Genomic DNA, 20,097 nt, shown 5'->3' with positions numbered 1-20,097 from the left:
TGCGACGTTTGTAGGTTAAAACCGGTCAAATCCGTCTTCTTGGCCTATCCTTTGTATTATTTTCATGAATTGTGAATGACCGTGATGAGTTTCCTTTCTTGTCCTTTCTACTTCGGCGAATTGTAGCTAAAGGTCTTCCCTTAATTCTCACCCAAAGAAATATATCGAAACATCATTAATTTTATAGGCTCTAGATATACAGCGGCTCTGGCCGGTAGCAGAGCGCTATACAGTTTAAGAACTGTAATCCTAGTTTATTATGAAGATTCGGCCCCTTAGGCATGAATTTTTTCTTTGGGTTATTCTTTGCATAAATTGTTCTTCAGACGTTTTCAACGGAATTTTTTTTTTTTGGTTTTTCGACCACCCCAGTTTTTGTTTGTTTGTTTGTTTGTTTTTACCCTTTGAATACAGCCGTCTCTCCTCGCTCTTCGCCGCCAGGGACATTTCGGAGAAGAGACGTCTCCGCCTGAAAAACAGAAATTCCAAACTGATGACGTATAAATCCGATTCTGTAGAACTGAGTGACGTCACTTTATCACGTGATAGTCCCTATCAAGCTACTCATTCATCACTCTTATCATGCATTATATATAACTGGAGGAAGGGTACTCTTCAAAAATGTATGATGGCATTACTCACTGAAAAGGTATTTGGTGGATCCTGGCCCATGGACCAGTAAAATCGGTGCGGAATCTGGTCAGGAGCTCTGATTGGTCGATGTAGTAATGACAAAGCCTTAACTGTTGTTTGCGAATGACAGAAAAAAGACAAACGGTCACAAAGGTCAAATGTAAGTCAGATAAATCTACTACAAAACAGTCAATATTCGTGGATTATTCTTTAGAAGAAGCTCTTGAGGTTTGCTTCCTCTCGTTCGCAGAAGAACTCAGAACGTTATCATATTCGACCAAAGGAACAGAGACTCGACCAAATCTACACTTGCAGCCACGACTACCAGATAAATTATTTTAACATTCATTTACGTCATCAGTATGGAATTTCTGTTGCTAGGTGCAGATGTCACTCCCGCGAAAAGTCCCCTGAGCAGCGAGGAACCAGGAGAGACCGATGTATTCACAGGCTAATTATTTTTCTAATGGTCGGTCCCAAAGTTTAAACACTTTTTATTTGTCTATGAATGTCTATGAATACGTTCAAGTTCCTCGATCAATTACTAGGTTTATACGATGAAAAACATAATTATAATACACGATATGCCCAAAGAAAGAACTTTTATAAACGACGCACCAGAACGAATATTGGAAAACAATCAATCCAATGTATAGCTGTTGACCTCTGGAAAGATCTTCTCCATCATTTGAAAGACCTCCCAAATTTCTCCTTCCCACGTCTACTAAAAACAACATCTCAGTACTAATTGGAAAATCTGAGACTTGACCAAATTCGTTCTTTTCTCCATATAGTGTATAGTGTCTGTGTTTACCTATTTTGTTGTTTTTTTCTTTCTTGCTTTGCTACTATTTTACTTGTCACTACTGTGTCAAAAATATCATTTTACAGCTAGGCGCTAGCACGAAAACGTTTGTTAATTTAGCTCCTAGACAACCTTGTCATCATAATGCATAATTTTATGTAACAATTTCTTCTTTTCTTTACATTAGTTATCACAAACGTAGAATTCTCTATCTGGATGTGATAATGGAGGTTGTTGTTGTTGTTAAGGTTGTTGTTTATTTTCCCGACATTTATGTTAGTCCAGGGTTTTTCGTCAGACAGAGATTAGTATTACTGTTGACTAGAAATCCAAAATTTATTATAATAGTAGTGGTTACAAAATTGTACCGGTTATCTAATTCTTGTTTTTTCTCTCTTAGACACTACAAAAAATGGCAAAGAATAGGTACAGAAAGATTACCAGCACTACACAAGCGGGAAAAGTGAGCTTTTTCTCTACACTTTTTTTCCAATGGATGAACATTTTACTGAAGACGGGAAGTGAACGAGCTATTGATGAAAATGATCTTTTACCACTTGAAAAAGAAAATACATCTTGCTTTTTGGTAGAGGAGCTTCGGGCAAAATGGGCTGAAGAAACAACTAATAGCAAAAGAAATGATATTAAACCAAAACTTTGGAAAAGAATACTGAAGGTGCTAACTGCGAGGGACATAATGATCCTCATTTCAGCTATGAGTGTCTGGACACTTTGTCGCATTCTCCAACCACTGCTTCTTGGATATCTTGTGAAATCCCTGATGACAGCAGAGCTACACAATATGTATCTTCTCTACGGCAGTGCTATCGCACTAGGGATAAGTGAATTCATCTCTTCTGTTGGCATGCACCACCTTAACTACCAGTGTGAGGTGCTGGGTATCAGAGTAAGCAGCGCCCTTAAAGGATTAGTGTATATGAAGGTAATGAAAAATGTGAATTGTCAGAGGAGACCGTGCATTAATGCATCCATTAAAGTGTATATGACAAGATTTTGTGTTTTGTGTCATTAAGGGATGCATGACTATAACGAAGGAATAGCAAAGTAAATAAAGATTATGATGATGACAGGGGAGTTTTCGACAACGACAATCATTCTATATTCTTTCAAATCATTATACGTCATAGTTCAGTTAATTTCCCTGTGCGAAAGGGCCGGACATTTTTGAAGCACTGATTCGCGTGTTTTAAAGACGTAAAATATCATTAGGTTTTGCCAAGATAGGATAAAGGGGACAGAGAAGGCATTCCCCATACACATCCTATTCCATAGGTAATTCGTCTCGAGGTATTTTTAAGACCATAGATCCCAAGGGGGATTAGACAACAGCCAATCACTTGGCGCGAATGTGTTCCGCGTGGATGACCCACGCTCAGAGCCACGCGTCCTTCATGAATTGAAGCAGAAAAAAATGGCGGAAGACGCGGAGAGCGATATTGCTATTTGTTTTGTCGACGAAAACGACTACAGAGAGATTTCTGCTAAAGCTGTGTCAGTGAAACGGAAATTAAAAAAGAATCGCCCTTCCTCTCTTGTATAGAGCTAACAGTACAGCAGGGAAATCCTTAACACACTGAATATTCTCTCAGGGTCATTTATAATTTACAGTTTGAAGAGAGCAATTTCTGGTTTGATATTTATTCTTTTATTAGTCTTTTATTATTCAACAAAAATAACACTTGGCGTCCTACTTGCTTTATTGTACAAACGACCGGTTTCAATAGACCGGCGAAATTTCTTATTTTATTAAAGCACGGAGGTTACGACAACTTCGAGTTAAACTGATTTCACGGGTTGTCAAAGAGTCCAGCGATTCCTTTTTCCCAGGTGAGCGCCGACTCATTTCGCTTCAATATTCAGAAATGCTCCCGATGTCTTTACGCTTTCTTTGCCTTTCGCCCGACATGTTTTGCATGGCGTTTAGTCATGTGAAACCTCCACGAAACAGCCACGCAGCGCGCGTGGTAACTTTATCCTGATTCTAAAAATAACTCGAGACGAATTACTTATGGAAAACGGTGTGTATGGGGGATGTCTTCTCTGTCCCCTTTATCCTCTCTTGGTTTTGCAAGATTTTTTACTAGTTGAAAATTTCGGATACATATTATAAACATACTGAAGAATCAGAAACGACAAAAAGTCTCTCCTTCTCCATTTTCAGTCTTATTCTTTACGCTGCTGAGCGTGAGAGGAAAAGACAAATAACGTCGTTCAAACGTCGACGACGACGATGATGATGGTAATGAGGATGATGAGCTCTAAAACCCGTCCTTGTTACTATTTCGCTTGAGCAAATGTCCACATTTCAATAATAATACTGATGAGGAGGTGAGATAAACCCGGTTAGCCAACCCAGTTAACTCAACTGGCTCGGGCCCCAAAAAGAACTTATGAGTCTGACGGCTAATATGAAAAGGCGCTGAGATAAGAAGGTCATTGATTAGGTGGGGACACACTCAAATTCGTTATTGGGCGATCGCAAATAAAAGTTAAGAACCTATGATAGAGAACGTTTGTTCAAAATCAAACTGGAAATATAAGTATAACTTAACGTTTTGTCCTTTTAAATCAAAATAGATACATAACGAAACATATCGAAACACGAAGTGCACTGCATTAGTATAATTTTTACGACACTCTTCGGTCTTTGTCTGGCTTTGCGTTGTTCGTTGGGGAAAAGTCGCTTGTGAAAAAGCTCCTCTTTCACATAACAACTTCATGTAAAGACAAATATACGATCTCTGGCTTTCTCTTGCAGACGCTTCTTCTCAGCAAGGATTCATTGCTAAGACTTTCATCTGGTCGAGTTATTGATCTAGTATCGAACGATGTTCAGCGATTGGAGGGCGATACGTTTTTGTTTCTTGTTGATGCAGCACGAGGCATTATAGAGCTACTAATAGTAACATTTTTATTGGTCTATTTTATCGGATGGCAGGCTGTAATGGGCATTATCTTACTGTGTATAACTCTACCATGTTACCTTGGGTTCGCCCATGCTGGAGCAGTACTGCGCCTGCGTACAGCAGAGGTTTCTGATCGCCGCATCACGTTGATCAACCAGGTTGTTACTGGAATTCGCGCCATCAAAACAAATGCATGGGAAGATGAATATAGAAAAAAGATAAAGAACACACGAAGGTAAGAAAAACTTTACGATTTTGCTTAAAGACCAAAAATAGTTACTGAGCAAGAACAAATTTTGCATTAGGCACAACCTGGATAAAGGCTTTGATCAAAGTTTAGGTGGATTTAGTAAATATTTAATTCTATATTCTTATATGACAACAAAATCTAGTTAGATTATAAAGGAAATCATTCAGATGAAGTGTAAATCTAGCTTTGGAAAAGATGGAATAGATAGTCAAATTGTTAAATATGTGGCCAAACTGTAAAAGGTTTGAACTCAGGAGTCATTTCAAAAGTAGGTTGAGTTTGATCGTCCTAGGGAACATAGTCCTGAATAGGACTGTTGTTGTTGACAGTGACTGACGTTTCGAAAACCTGTGCGGTAGTCATCTTCAGAGTCAAAGTGAGTTGTATCACGCCAGTTGATGGTATTATTTAACAGTTAATGAATGAGGCTGAGTATCTTATGAAGAATTATGGAGATCGAGGAGGGTGTTATCCGAAGAGGCCGTAGGCCGAGGCGGATAACACCCTCCGAGATCTCAATAATTCTTCATATGATACGAAAGCCGAATTCATTAATTGTTTTATTATTTATTCAAAATAATTCCTAGTTTAAAAACATAGCTAAAACATGCTTACCATTATCGATCCATCGATGTTCAGTTCATCTTCGATAGCGTACGTTTAGGTTTGTCCAGCTCCGCAAATATTCTCCAAATAGCAGATGTCGCTCTCCGAGTTGTCTTCTTTCTGTTTTTGCTATGTTTTAACTATACTTCGCCTAGTTCCAGCTGTAGTTGAAACGAGTGAAGTGTCGGCCATTTTTGTTTTCACAACCAAAACAACTAAACCTCGTCCCCAGGTCTTCTCAGTTAACAGTTCATTAACCTGTAGAAGGCTGCATTTTTGACGTCATTTCCTCGTTAAACACAAAATTCTTCCAAAGTTGGTCACCAGCATTTGGTTATGGTGAATTAAACGTGTGCTTTTAGCCAATCAGTATCGGGGAAATATTTTGAATGAATAATAAACTCTGGTTATTGATCTGATTGGTCAATTAATTACGTCGCGATGTTATTGGTGGTCTGTCAGTTAAGCTGTGATGTTATTGGCTATAAAGACTCGTAATGTAATTGGTGCGTTTCGATCCGTTTATTGTCACAGTTAAACAGTCGTCTATGGTTAGTCAAATTGAAGACCAATAACATCGCGACGTAATTAATTGACCAGTCAGATCAATAACCAGAGTATAATACCATCAACTGGCGTGATACAACTCACGTTGACTCTAAAGATGACTACCGCACAGGTTTTCGAAACGTCAGTCACTGTCAACAACAACAGTCCGATTCAGGACTACGTTCACCCGGATGATCAAACTCAACCTACTTTTCATGTGGCCCAACATATCACATCACCACTATCTCATAATATCCTATCAAGAAATTAACATGGTTTTAGAAGTAAGAGTGCTATAATTGAACTTGTTGATAAAATAACTAAGGCTATTGAAAACAATAAGTAGATAATTAGTGTTTTTCTTCATTTAGCGAGGGCATTAATTGACACTGTTAACCATGATTTAACTATGATATTCTTTTGGAAAAAATAGTGTCAATTTTTTCATCATCTTCTTAAATACTTCCAACGAAATAGACAGCTTTATTTCGTTTGGTTAATTGTTCCAAATATTTGTTACTTTATTTCGTGTCGAGTAAACAGCTAGACTTGTCCTGTTGAACTTTTTGTGAAGATAATTAAACCTCCTTGTAAAATGGTTGTGGACTTGAATATTTTCTGAGCAAAAATCATTGAAATATTCAGGGAGTGATTTTGACCTAACATGAAAGCAAGCACAGCTGACAAGAAAGTCGTTAAGTTGGTTAATATCTAATATATTAAGTTTTTGAAAATGTGCACGAGAGGGAGCATTATACTGCGACGAAAATGTTATCAGAACTCGCAATACTTTTTCTGGAGATTTAATAATTTGTCAAGTTTTGTGGGATAGGTATTTGCCCAAACAGCATTACCATAATGAAGATATGGATAAATCAAGCTATTATATAACATTTTCAATAGTGGTTGACCGACAAAGAAGCGAATTCTACAAAGAATTCCTATAGTTCGAGAGCAATGATGCAATGAACCCAGTCTGAGGACTTTTTCATGTTAGGTGGGATGCTAGTCAATTATTATTCCAAGAAACTTCGCCTTCGGCTACTTTTTGGATCACTTGGTTACTTAGCTTAATAGACAAATTTGTTTTTAACTGTTTCTTGTGTGATTTGAATACCATAAAATTGAATTTTTTTGATAATGAGTGTAAGTTGATTTAGACTAAGTCGTTTTTGAACATGGGATAAATCTTCATCAAACATACCTTCAAGTTTTTTAATAACGTTTCCTGCGCAAAATAAATTTGTATCATTCGCGAACAGACTAAAAGATAGCTTATTAGTAGACTTTATTAGAACATTAACATAGATTGAAAAAAGGACCAACGACAGATCCCTGTGGAACACCACATATAGTAATTTGATTATAGTAAGTTGTTTTTGAAAATTTAATAGATGCTGTAGATCAATTAATTGTCTTAATGTTTTGTAATTAAGGTCATAGGGGGACTGCTTAGTAAAAGCCTGTAAAGGTTTGTTTAGTCCTCTTCCATCTATATACGATTGTTTTTAAACTGCTGTAACTTGTATTTACAGAAATGGAGATAAACTTACTTACTTATCATATGCACTACCATAAAGGCCTGCAAGGCTTTTCTCCCAACCCCCATTCTCCTGTTTGAAGACTGAATAATGAAAAGGAACTTTCAATGTTATATAAGGTGGTTTTGCTTCCAAGGCAATTTTATCATCATTTGCTTGGTTGCACATAAGCTAAGCAATAGCACCTTAGGCCAAGAGCCATGCCATTTTGTCGAACATTTCCACCTTCCTAACATGACTGAAAAAATATTTTTGTTTTATTTATAGTGATGAAATCAATTTCATCCGTAAGAAGAGTGCTGTTATGTCGGGCATTGCTGCTCTGGAGTACATTTCAACACCAACGGCGACCCTGGTGACTGTCATCACTCTTGTACTAACTGGTCAATCCTTGACACCAGTTAACGTCTTTATGTTACTCTCCTTTTTCAATCTGTTGAGGCTGGGCGTCTGTATGAACTTTTCCTACGCCTCCATCCAAACCTACGACGCTTATGTCTCACTGACCAGAATACAGGAATTTCTTCTTTTGAACAACCTCAATTCAACTAACACCGTCATAAATCATCGAGGAGGAAGAGAAGACATGTTTTCACCTGGAATCTCAACAGAAAATCAGGAAGCAACTATCTTACGGGTAAGAAATTTCAATCAGCATCAATTACAAAATGATTCGAAAGATGAATCCTTTCCGCGAGATATTGATTTTACCGCTAAAAAGGGAAGTTTGATAGTCATAACTGGATCAGTGGGCAGTGGCAAATCTACTCTTCTGTCAGCAGTTGCTGGTGAGATACCAGACCAGAACTGGGCCGTAACCTACAATGGAACTGTTGTTTATGTGCCACAGATTGCTTGGATATTCTCTGGAACTATTAGAGAAAACATTTTGTTTGGCGAACAGTACGAAGAATGGAAGTACAACAGAGTCATTGAAGCATGTGCGCTGACTGAAGACATCGAGAAATTTCCAGACTGTGACCAAACGATCGTTGGAGAGCGTGGCGTGGTGCTTAGTGGTGGCCAGCGGGCAAGATTAAGCTTAGCACGGGCAGTCTACGTCGAGGCAGACGTTTATTTGCTGGATGATCCTTTTAGTGCTTTGGACTTGAAAGTTACTCAGCACATCTTTAGGGAATGCATCAAAGGCTTACTTGGGCAGAAGACCAGATTGCTAACAACTCATCATGAACGTGTCATACGAGAAGCCGACGACATAATTGTATTGTGCAAAGGCCGGATATTGGGTAAGGGAAGTTTAACTGAGCTAAAAGAAAACGGCAAGCTGAATACTACTGTAGATTCGCTGTATGAGAAAGCCAACGAAGCGGATGGTCGCGTTGGTAAAGAAAATGAAGACGACGATCAGATTACTGACTTGAGTGGAGGAAGTGTACCCCATGAAGTACAGGGTCTCAGCTTATCAGAAGAAGATCGCGCCATCGGGGCGGTTTCATCAGACCTCTACTGGAATTACTTTACAAGCGGAGTACCTTCGCTGGTAATCATTGCGGGGATTTGCTTGTGTGTTATCAGTCAAGGTAAGGTCTTACGATAATAGGAATTTAACCTTACCTTCATGGTACAAAAATATAGCCTTTCAAGTAAAGGGTGTAAAGCTCAAAACTCCTTCAGGGTAAACCCATGATAAGTTGGGTGACTCTGAATGGAACAAAATCTGTATTATCCCCTCGTCTGTGGTTAGCTGTTAATCGGCTCCCTTAGTAACCATGCTCCAGCGATGTAGATTACTGTTTTGTGTGATGTACGTTAGTTGATCCCGTTGATCTTATAATCATCTTCTTCAACTGCATACCGTTGAATCCCACACTTGGCTTCCCTTCTAACTTTGGCTTCCTATAATCAAAAATGATGTCACCCTCGTACTCCTGCTGTAAGATCCTGTACCTAGTGTAAACGACACTTTTTTCGCCTCACCTAACATGAAAGAACACTACTAACACTTCAAACGAAGAAATAACTAAGATAATGGAATCGGGAACGCCAAGCTTGCCAGTCACGCCATTGCCTACGATCGAGGAAACGAGTTTTTGAATGCGCTCATTCCAGACAGTCAACCCAAAAAGTGAAGGCGTGAGAAAGACCGCATCAAATGTTAATATTTCTGCTCCGGCAAATTTCGATCGCAGTACAGACGATTAAAACCACTGGATAAAGCGTTACGAAGTAGGCAACAACGAAACTAGATAAGTTGTCAGATGAAGTGCGCATTAATAGCGAAGCTTTTGCGAGCAACTGAGCCTCCATTGCTTTAGAAACTGGAAAACTATCAATGCGAGAAAATGTTACTATGACGTCAACTTTCACCCATACGTACACCAGTATAGACTCTCGGGGAGAGGGAGGGAGACTGCCAGGGACGCGTGGGGAGCCCCAGACATGCAGCCTGCGTTTGTTTTGGTGGAAAGAGACAGAGACGACCAATGGAGTTGCTCCAGTAAAAATCTTGATCAGGGGGGGGGGGGGGGGGAGGGTGTCTCCGAGGAAATCTGTGGTACAGTCCGCCTGCCAATATGACGTCACGTCTCGCGTTAGAAACTTTCAAAATTGTGAGCAAAATTTTCACCGAAGAGACGGATAAAAATTTCGATTTTATCACCGAAATACTATTCCGATATCTTGGATTTGGAGATTTTAAGGTTTCTATTGTCATAGAAAACTAGACTTAAGTACTGTTTTGGAATGAAATGTCCAGTGGTGTACTGAATTTTAAAGATTCCTTTCTATCGTCGAGCAAATTTTACGGGCAATTATACCGACCGGTCACACTTTTGAGGGCCAGTACACAGCAAGATTGAGGAGTTTAGACACAGCAATGGTAGGTTCATCAAAGGATGTATTATGCTTTGCATTGTGCGTATTTTCAGCTCTTCAGAGCTAGTGGAACCCCATATCATACCTCTCAAAGTTCGCTTAGCTGTAACGTTGAAGAGGAAGCTATTAAATGACAGGTATTTGTGAGAGACTGTGAGCATTGAATCTTGTTGCTTTACCGCATTTTAATACTGTATTGGGCATACACCTTTAATTGTGTAATTTAATCCCGAAAACCAATAAAACGTTTCCTTAAATTATTTTTGGGGGGCAAACCAAGCGGAGATTAATAATATTGATGATTAAGACTAATGTACCAAAGGCAAGTTTAACTTTCGCCAGTGGGTCACGGGTGGGTGTTGGGTGTATATTAGTACAGTACAGTGTGTGGTTGGCATGATGTCAACTAACATTGAAACATCAATTCAAATATACATTTGAGGAAAATTAGCTCAAGCGCGTATTTCAAAGTTATTTCGCATTATCTCGGGTTCAACGGGCCGACTCGATGTAGATATTGATCGAACTTGGTGGAGAATTAGGAGATCAACAGAGGCCCACACTCGAAAGGAATGATATGAAGTTAGGCCCGTTTAATTAGCAAAAAAATAGATGAAAGATAAACATGTGTGATCTGTAAATGGAACCTCCCATTCTGGAGACTAGACCTTGCCTATTTTAGAGAAAAAAAGATTTAAGTTTTGATGACCTTGCTGGTTCCGTGAAATAGATGGAGATCCTGCAATACGGCCCGCAAAACAAATTGACACAATTATACAATCACGGACACAAACTATCAAAACGGTTTACAAAACTATGGCAAACCAATTGTAGCAATATTCAATTCGTTTAATTTTTTAAGTAGTTTTGTATTCTGTGTTTAACTATGCGTTTAATATTCAACTTCGCATTCAACATTCAACTATTCATTTTATATTCAATTCCTTACTCACCCATTCAATTGTCTATTCAACAATTTAAACCATTTATTCAACATTCAACTTTAATTTTTAAAACATTCAACTATTCATTCAACTCTTTTGAGCCCTCACTACTTCTGGTCAGTGACACAGATCATTGCTTGTTAAAAACATGACGGCGGCGGCTAGAATGTCGGCTACGGAAATAGAAGCTTATGAAGATGACACAAGGTACCTCTGCGATGTGGAGTCTGACTTTCCGAGGTTTCTTGACTCGGTTCTTCGAAGAACTGACCAGATTTCCCAGACGAAAGTAGATGAAGAAATTGTGGAGCAGCATATTGTCGCTGTCGATCAAACGGTGCGTTTCCTTCTTATACCCAGGTATACCCAGAGACAGCAGTTCGAGTATTAACGCCTATGACAAAGAAACCTTAGATAATCTCTCATCAGCGTTAAGTGATGTCTTATCAGCCCTGCAGCAATGTTTAGCCAGAGCAGCCGTGTCTCCCACCACAATTGTATATGACCCAGAGGGCCCCTCTCCTTCAGAAGAAGATAACAACGTTGTTGTCGAACTAATTTCTTTAGATAAAAGGCTTTCAATAGAGTGCTATGTGTTGGATGTTGTTGACCCTCTAACACAGTCCACTCAACTGGGTATCGATCTTTATATTCAAGCTGGCGAGGGATAGAATGGAATGATAGATCTCCCTGGAACAGAAAAATACTTCAAGAATTCAGAAGAATTGAGAAAACACCTCACCAGGTCTAGGGCTTGAATATAAAGATCGATACCCAATTGAGTGGATTGTGTTAGAGGGTAAAAACGTGCTTAACATCTTAAAAATAAATGGGGCTTTGGATTGAATGTATTTTTAATTTTTACCTTCTTGTGCTCTTTCAAATGCCCCCACCAAATGTAATATAACTGAAGCCGCTGTCAAGATTCTTCTGTCATTCAAAGCTGGTTTCATTTTTTATTTATTTTTGTGGTTGAGGAAAGCCTCGAATATTTTAAAGTCAACGGGATTCATCGATGACTGCGGTTTTTGAAATTTCATGAAGGCTTACAGCAAAGTACAAGAAAAGTCTTGGGCATTTCTGGCCTCGCATACTGATTTCAGGAGCTGCATCTCATTTGAGCTAAAGTATTTTTTTTGTCTGGTTTTTCTATGAAATTGTGATGTCGGGAGTAATTATCTCCTTTCACTCATAATGATGCATGTTTGGCCTTCTATCAATCAGATTTGAAATATACTGGCTTATAAATAAACAACATGTTTTCCTGTTGCAAATGAAAAGAACAAGTTTTAGAGAATGCACAGTTACCGTATTGGTTGTAAAAGGAAAGCTTTAAGCAAAAGTGTTTCTTCAGGGTATCATCCAGTATTCGCAAATCCAAACGCAAAGCTGGTTGAAAACACAAACAAATTAAGAAAAACAAGGTTTCAACAGGGTTTTTTAGAAACAGCTTTGCTGTGCAGACACAGGAATATGTCTAACAGCATGCATCTTTGACCCTTTCCTTCCTGATGTTCTATTTAGTGATGCTGGTTTCTTGCGATGTGTGGCTGTCGCTTTTGACAAGGAAGTATCCCGAGGATCAAAAGAGTGAGACAAACCTTATCATCTACGCTTCTTTTGTCGGGGCATCTTTCATATTTCTCATCATTCGGGCTTTTGGCTTCTTTATGGCATCATTGCGATGTTCTGAGCGACTTCATGATAATATGGTGGCTGCTGTTCTGCAAGCACCAGTCGTTTTCTTCGATTTAAATTCAGTGGGAAGAATTATGAATCGGTTCTCTAAAGATATTGGCTGCATGGATGAAGTACTACCCAAAAAGTTTCTGAGAGCGGTACAGAGGACCTTGTTGATGTTCACCTCGATTCTTCTGCCAACCGTCATAAACCCTTGGCTTCTATTTGTTGTTGTGCCAATAGCCATAATAGCGGGACTTATCTCCAGATATTACTTAAAGACATCTAGGGAACTACAAAGGTTGGAATCAGTTAGTCGCAGTCCCGTCTATTCTCACTTTTCTGAGACTCTGGATGGACTGGACACAATTCGAACTAGAAAAAAGGAAGAAGATTTCTTGGATGAGTTTTGCAGGTATTATTTATTTGTTCATTATTTGTTGAATAGTCTTATTTTGTAATCTGAATAGCTCAAGACTGAAATAAAAACCTGGATGAATATTAGGCACTGAAAATAGAAGAAAACGTATTCAATTATGTAGGAAAGCAGCCTCTCACTCAGACGTTCTTTTGGCTCGTCACGCAATCCTTCCCAACGAACGTTCGTGGGGCAGGAAAGCGTGAGAAACCTCTAAGAACGTCTGTGTGGGAGGCTGGTAGGAAAGCCAACTGGTTCAAAAAATTATTTCCGATAAAGCGTTTCCTATGGGATTGATGTCTATACTATATTAACAAGTAGCGAAGTGGCACCAGCGGAAAAACATGGAAAAGGGCATAAACGTAGTAAAGCCGCCTTGAGACGTTCACGCGGGATACGTTGGTGTATGTAAAGACTATTTGAATGAAGTTGGACAGTTGAGTACATGGGTTGGGATTTCCAGACACGGATGCAACTGAAGTGCAATGTTGTCTTAAATGAGCCAAACAGGTTCTCGAACTAATATCATATCTGTCTGAACAGCACAGTTTTCTAATTATAGGTACACCTCAAATATTTTTTGAAAGAAAAAAAAACTCATAACGGTCAATACAGTTTAAAAGAGTTCTTGAAAATGGCAAATTTATTAAAAGTTCACTTGAAAAAATGAAAAAGCACTGAGAATAAAACTTTGAATGAATTTTGATGAAAAAAAAAGAGTAACGGAATTCAATTTACAGTAGTTTATAGCGGAGCCCCATCCGAGAAAATTTGGTAATCACGTGACCGTACACTGAGCGAGCGAGCGACCGTCCGTCTGCAAAACATGCATACCAATGTAAAATAACTCAATCAACAGGTATGGCAACCCAAATGCAATCCAAAGTTTTATTTGGAAAGAAATCACATGGCCGCCCGGACTTTTAGAAAGAAAAAACAACAACAAAGTCGTGTCTTTTTCGGCGTTATTTTTTACGTTTACACTGACGTGGACAACAGAGAAACAGCTAGAGCGAGTTATTGAAAACAAACGAGACGAATTTCATAGGAAGAAAAACTTGGAAACTCAAAGCGGCGGTGAGAAAATGAGAAATGCTAGCGGCCAGCATGCAAGGCGAAAATGAACGGCAGTGAAAAATAAAAGCGACCATGTACACAGGAAACAAAATATTGGGTAAGCACATACGACAATTCCTCCTTAAAAATAATGTGTATTAAACTAGGACGTTTGACGTTTTAGTCGTACAAAACAGCGTTGTAATCGTGCAAAACAATGGCAAGGGAAAGACAAAAAACGTGCTGCACGTGCAAATTTGTTTTTTGCTAGTTAGAAGAAAAAGTGTGCTGCACGTGCAATTTGTTTTTTTGCTAATTAGATCAATTAGTCTTGAAGCCATTTTTATTGTCGTCCCCGTTTAGCATTACACGATTTAATTTTTTTTGTTTACACGTATTACTAACCAGAGCTTCGCTTTTAGCCCTGGCTAAATCTATACATTATCAATAAAATTTATGAAACTAAGAAGCACCTAATCAGGAAGTTTTAAAAGCTTTTACACCGGCAATACGGGTTGATACTCTTAACCGGCCCTCAATTTAACGAACATAGACAACAGATATACTAAGATGATCGTTTTAAGTAGTTTTAACTCTGTAATCGAGTCATAGACCTAGACTTGCCACAACTCTATTTCAATGCCTTGGAGGACATAGAGGAGCACTCTTGCAAATTGCTGTATTAACCCACGTGGTGTGCTATTTAGCGATTTCTTAATGTTATTTTTACCTTACCTAGTAATATTTAGCCCAGTTTTTTCAAAACATAGTCGGTAGTGCGCATTTTATATCTAGTCCGTGTTTTATACGCAGTCCGAAGTCCGTAGTCCGCAGTCGGTAATGCACAGTCAAAGTCCTCCTCTTCTCTACCGCATGACCGTACTGAAATCAGTTTGTGAATTCAAGAGAATCATCGTTGCGGTGTGAAAATTGCTTCAATGTTTATTGCATAATTAAATAGTATTTCGCAACGAGTCGTCTCTTCCTTCGGTAAGTTTACAAGTGAGCTCACTGGTTCCATTATAAATAAACTCGTTGGTCAGTTTGATTTGTTATGGTGTACCTGTCGATTCGACAACTGTGAACTCGTTGCTTAGGTTAAAAAATAAATCCGGTGCAGCTATTTATGGCTTAAAACACAATTTCAAAACATAGCAACATAACAAACCAATTATCCAGTCAAAATTACTCACGCCGGCTTCCTATTCTATCGATTTGCCCCGGGCGATTTGCACTTTGCCTTTCTAGAATCTACGCAGTATCTTTAGTTTGTGTTCGACCCAACCTGACTTGCATGTGATTTGAAGTTTATGCTGATAAAATCGCACAATTTTTCGGAACGGGCACGGGATACGGGAAAGTTAAAAAACATGCCAATTTGTGACTACGATGAAAACGAAATTCGACCGAATTTTAGACGCTGGCTGACTACGTCATCCCGCGTAATTAAGTGGCTCAGATATTCGAAGGTGGCCTACTCGATCGGTATTGGGAGTTAGGTGCCAAAAGTGGAGTGATCTGAAACTAAGATATAACGAGCCTTCTTTCATGTACAATGAAATCCCCGAATGACTTAACATTCTTGGACCCTGTTGGAGTAAAACTTAGTGTACTGGATCCGATATGATATTCTCCTGTCATGACGGCCGATCCCTGCCATCTCTTTGTCGGAATTTTGTTATATCGGGATTTAGTATATACTAAAACAGTGGATAGTGTTTTTCGCGCGCTCTGATTGGCTACTCAATCAGTGAATATCCTGCACTATTCACTGATTCACCTCCAGTTCCTCCGAGCGAGCGACGCCAAACTCGCGTAAGTTGCGAGCAAAATGGCTTCCTGGTTTGCTGCCTTAAACAAACAAAGAAATTGCACAACTAATCAAGCAAGCTGTTTCCGAAATACACGAAGAAGGTGACGAAGTTCGGATTGGAAGTTTTAACAGGTAAAGCTTTGTCTTTTTGACACGAATTTATCGATAAAACCGGTGAAAAAGTTTTTGTTTACAAATGCAAATTAAGTTTAAGCCTTGCTTGCTTTATTTAGTTGAGTTGTTCATAAAAAAGCTTAAAACTAAATTTAATAATCTTTTTTTATAGAATTATTTTAAATGCAAAAAGAATTCACAACTCCTTTTGAAGAAATTTCCCCGCAAGAGCTAAACAAATGCCTTCAAAAGTTTTAATTGTCGGCAAGAAAAAGCGACGGCCGCAGCCGCCCGGTCATTACGTGAGTTAAAAATCGTCATTTTTGTGCTCAATTATCTCACTGTTTTAGTATAAACAATTATTCACCTCAGTGTCGGTAGCAAGTCGTGGATATTTACCTCACTGCTTCGCAGTTCGGTAAATATCCAGGAATAGCCACCTCCACTTCGGTGAATAATTGTTATTTATCCGTACTTTTATTCAATTACAACCCCGTTGGTAAGGCAAGATGCTTTGAAAAGTAAGTTCTTTCTTGTATAGGAAGGTATTTTCGAGGCTTTTACCCATTGGTCCTCTATGTACGTCTGCAACGCTCACAACAAATTCGGCTCCAAGACTCTGCCTAAGATACAAAAGATTGCTTTCAATAAGTTGGCACAACTGACAGCCAGCGAGTAACGTAGTGGCAAAGTTTATGCCTCATCGACTGTTGAAATGCTGGATAGAAAATGTTACATTGCCTAAGATCCGAGAAAGATACAACTTTAATAGCTACATCGTGCTTGTTATTCTTTTTAGGTATCAAGATATTCATACTCAGGCATACATTATGGTTTTTGCCACTCAACGTTGGCTTGGTGTACGCTTGGATTGTCTCTCTGCTGTTTTGACGGGTGCAGCGGCTCTTGCGGCAGTTTTTGTGTCCCAAGATGCTGGTAAATGTATATAGTTGTAAATGTTATCAGAAATGTAAAATAATAATTAAATGTTAATACGTTTTAGGACACCTGCGTAATTTAAAACGACTGACGTTTCTTGAACGAATGGTTAGGTTGCCAAGTTATATTTACTTTCGTTGGGGCAGGTACAAGATGAGGTGAGGTGAGACAATATGAATTTTGTTGCAGTTTGTAAAAGCAACCAAATTCTCAAGTTCTCGGACGTGCTGGAGCGCCAGGGAGACCTTCGGCAATAATAATAACAGGTCAAATTTCTCCAGTCTTGATAATTTGAAAGAAGATTTTTACTTTCCTTACATAATGTCCAAAAAACTAAAAAATAATTGTATTTTGTATTTTACGAACCATGGCTTATTATCCGTGTTTCCCTTCGTTTTTGTTTCAGTTTTTGCAGGCCTTGGATTGGTTTACGTTGTCCAAAGCGTGTCGATGACTCAATCCGCATTTAAAAAATCAGTCGTGGTCGAAACTCTGATGACATCAGTTGAGCGAGTAATGACGTACACCGAACTTGAATCTGAACCTGGATACAAAGTGGAACAAAATCCCCCGAAAAACTGGCCAAATGAGGGAAATATCGTATTTAAAGACGTATCCTTGAGGTACTATCCGGGTGGTCCTCAAAGTTTAAAGAATATTACACTTAAAATCAATGGAGGAGCTAAGATCGGAATTGCAGGCCGAACGGGTGCAGGAAAATCTTCTTTCGTGGCGGCACTAATGCGCATGCCTGAAGCCGACGGAGATATCTTGATTGACAATGTTAATATAAGTAGCATCAACCTCCAAGAATCTCGACGGGGAATAACCGTTCTCGGTCAAAATCCTGCCCTTTTTAGTGGATCGTTGAGGCAAAATCTTGATGTGATGGAGCAGTTTCAAGACACGGAACTATGGAGTGCTTTGGAAGAGGTGCAGCTGAAAAGTCTTGTAGAAAATTTGGAAGGTCAGTTAGATCATGAATTATTGGAGAACGGTGCAAATTTAAGTGTTGGAGAAGGGCAACTTATCTGCTTGGCTAGGGTGTTTTTGCACCAAAAGAAAATCATCATTTTGGATGAGCCCACAGCACATGTGGATCCAGAAACAGAGCAAAAAATCTGGAACATAGTGCGCGAGAAATTGAAAAACTCCACCGTTATCACTGTTGCACATCGTTTGAACACAATACGAGACTATGACAAGATTTTAGTTTTAAGGAATGGGGAGGTCGATGGGTTTGATAGTTTTGATGTAGTAATGAAGAATAGAAATGGAGGCTCAATTTCCGATTGAAATGGACCAGCGCCCCGTTTCTCGAAATTCCCGACAATGAACAGGCCTGGGACTCGTTTCTCGAAAGTCCGGCTAACTTTTCGTGCGCCAACCTCGTCCCCAGGGTGCTTTTCTCCAAGGCCAGGGAAAAGCGCCCTGGGGACGAGGTTGTTCGTGCGCGAATAGGTGTTCTATGTTTGCCATATATTTGCATTCAACTTCAAAGTTTCGTTAATTTTGAAAATGATACAATAGAACTATCAGTTAAAGAAGCAAAATTGACGGGTTTGTGAGCTAGGGACTCTTATTATTCCACAGGTTTTGATTTTAAAATGTGCCTTCGGACCTGAAACGTTACCGGGTCTTTCGAGAAAGAGGGCCCCCTGGAAAGTTGTTGTTTACATTCAAGTTCGCGGTTTCAAAAGTTTTGAAGATTATATGATAAAACTGTCAGTTAGCAAAACAAAAAGGGCTGGTTTGTTTTTATTCGCGTTTTTATTCTTAAGATTTGATTTTGGGCCCGAAAAGTTACCGATACTTTCAAGAAACGGCAGGTAGTAAAAGCCGCCGCATAGACCTGTCCTAAATGCACATGGTTGCAGTGACACAAGGACGTTTTTATTGCCATGGTAGCGTTAGATAGATCCGGGGGGACACGCAGGGGAAGTTTGGGTAGAGGTTTGCTGCCGAGGCCTCCAAACTCTGACACCATTTCCCGGGGGGAGTACTCCCTTATGTAAGCTATATAGCTATATAGCTGGAATCGGGCATGGTTTTCGAGGAAACCTACGGGAGTGTATGAACGTATTTATCGTTTCAATTCCAGATGAATAAGAAAGAAAGAAAAATATGCGATTTATGCTCCATGTTCCTTTAGATAGTATTATTGAGTCAGTTATTGCTGTTGGTGGAGTCTCGCTTTGGGTGAGCTCTGTTTGCTGGGATACCCAATAATGACAATTCCAGTTTGGGATAAATTTGGCCACAAGAGTGGCCGTTTATTTCATTTAAGCATATCAAGCTAGGAAAGTCCAGATACACAAGAAGATTTATCCCAGCAAAGGTGAGGGCACACCCGCCACAGCCCGGAGCAAGAAACGAGTGACAGGGCAGCCCCACCGAAGGCCAAAGCAAGAGAACCACCAACAAAAACCTTAGTAATGTACAAGTGTAGCTATAAATATGGATCAATTAAGTAATAGGAAAGGTGCAAGCTTACATGAATGACATTGCTTAATTGACCCTATTGGATTATAATTATCACCCGGTCGATTTTACAAAACAAATCTTTTTTGTTGGCGTTCTAATCTAAGTAATGATGACATAATTTCTTTATAGAGGCCAGGTCTGAAAACGGGTAGAGATTTTAGAGGCCAGGGGCCGGTTTCTCGAAAGTCGCGATAATTAACGGTCCCGGTAAGCTGCCTCCGGTTACATTAAAGATCGAGGTTTCAATGGTTAATGTCGTCTGTTTACTGGGTACGGTTTGCTGAGTGGTTAACGGGCTCGTTGGACACTGAGTCCCGTTTCAAACGTCGTGCTACTGCCTTGGCGAACTCAATTGATCGAATTAAATTCGACTTTAGCACTGCAGTAGCGCGACGTTTGAAACCAAGTCGTGCTACTGCCGTGTAGCACGGCAAGCCTTGCCGTGCTACACGGCAGTAGCTCCACTTGGTTTCAAACGTCGTGCTACCGCCGTGCCGAACTCA

At 39.4% G+C, this 20,097-nt stretch overlaps 1 protein-coding gene across 1 annotated transcript; it reads left to right on the top strand.

Annotated features, from left to right (window-relative positions):
- Window positions 1-1,843: 1,843 nt before the first annotated feature.
- Window positions 1,844-18,406, top strand: LOC140928954 (ATP-binding cassette sub-family C member 4-like). Its single transcript, XM_073378760.1, has 6 exons — window positions 1,844-2,381; window positions 4,218-4,600; window positions 7,579-8,852; window positions 12,615-13,185; window positions 16,971-17,107; window positions 17,517-18,406. The coding sequence occupies exons 1-6, from the start codon at window positions 1,851-1,853 to the stop codon at window positions 18,404-18,406; spliced, it is 3,786 nt and encodes a 1,261-aa protein (XP_073234861.1). The 5' UTR covers window positions 1,844-1,850.
- Window positions 18,407-20,097: the final 1,691 nt, after the last annotated feature.

The sequence above is a fragment of the Porites lutea genome, chromosome 2 (assembly GCF_958299795.1).
Source record: "Porites lutea chromosome 2, jaPorLute2.1, whole genome shotgun sequence".
NCBI classification, from domain to species: Eukaryota; Metazoa; Cnidaria; class Anthozoa; order Scleractinia; family Poritidae; genus Porites; species Porites lutea.
Note: the sequence above shows the minus strand (reverse complement) of the source record. Positions and strands in the feature narration are given on the sequence as shown.

Coding starts and splice junctions, on each gene's coding strand:
- LOC140928954 (XM_073378760.1), top strand. CDS start 1,851: ATGGCAAAGAATAGGTACAGAAAGATTACCAGCACTACACAAGCGGGA. Junction 4,601..7,578: donor AAGATAAAGAACACACGAAG/GTAAGAAAAACT, acceptor TTTTATTTATAG/TGATGAAATCAATTTCATCC. Junction 13,186..16,970: donor TTCTTGGATGAGTTTTGCAG/GTATTATTTATT, acceptor TATTCTTTTTAG/GTATCAAGATATTCATACTC.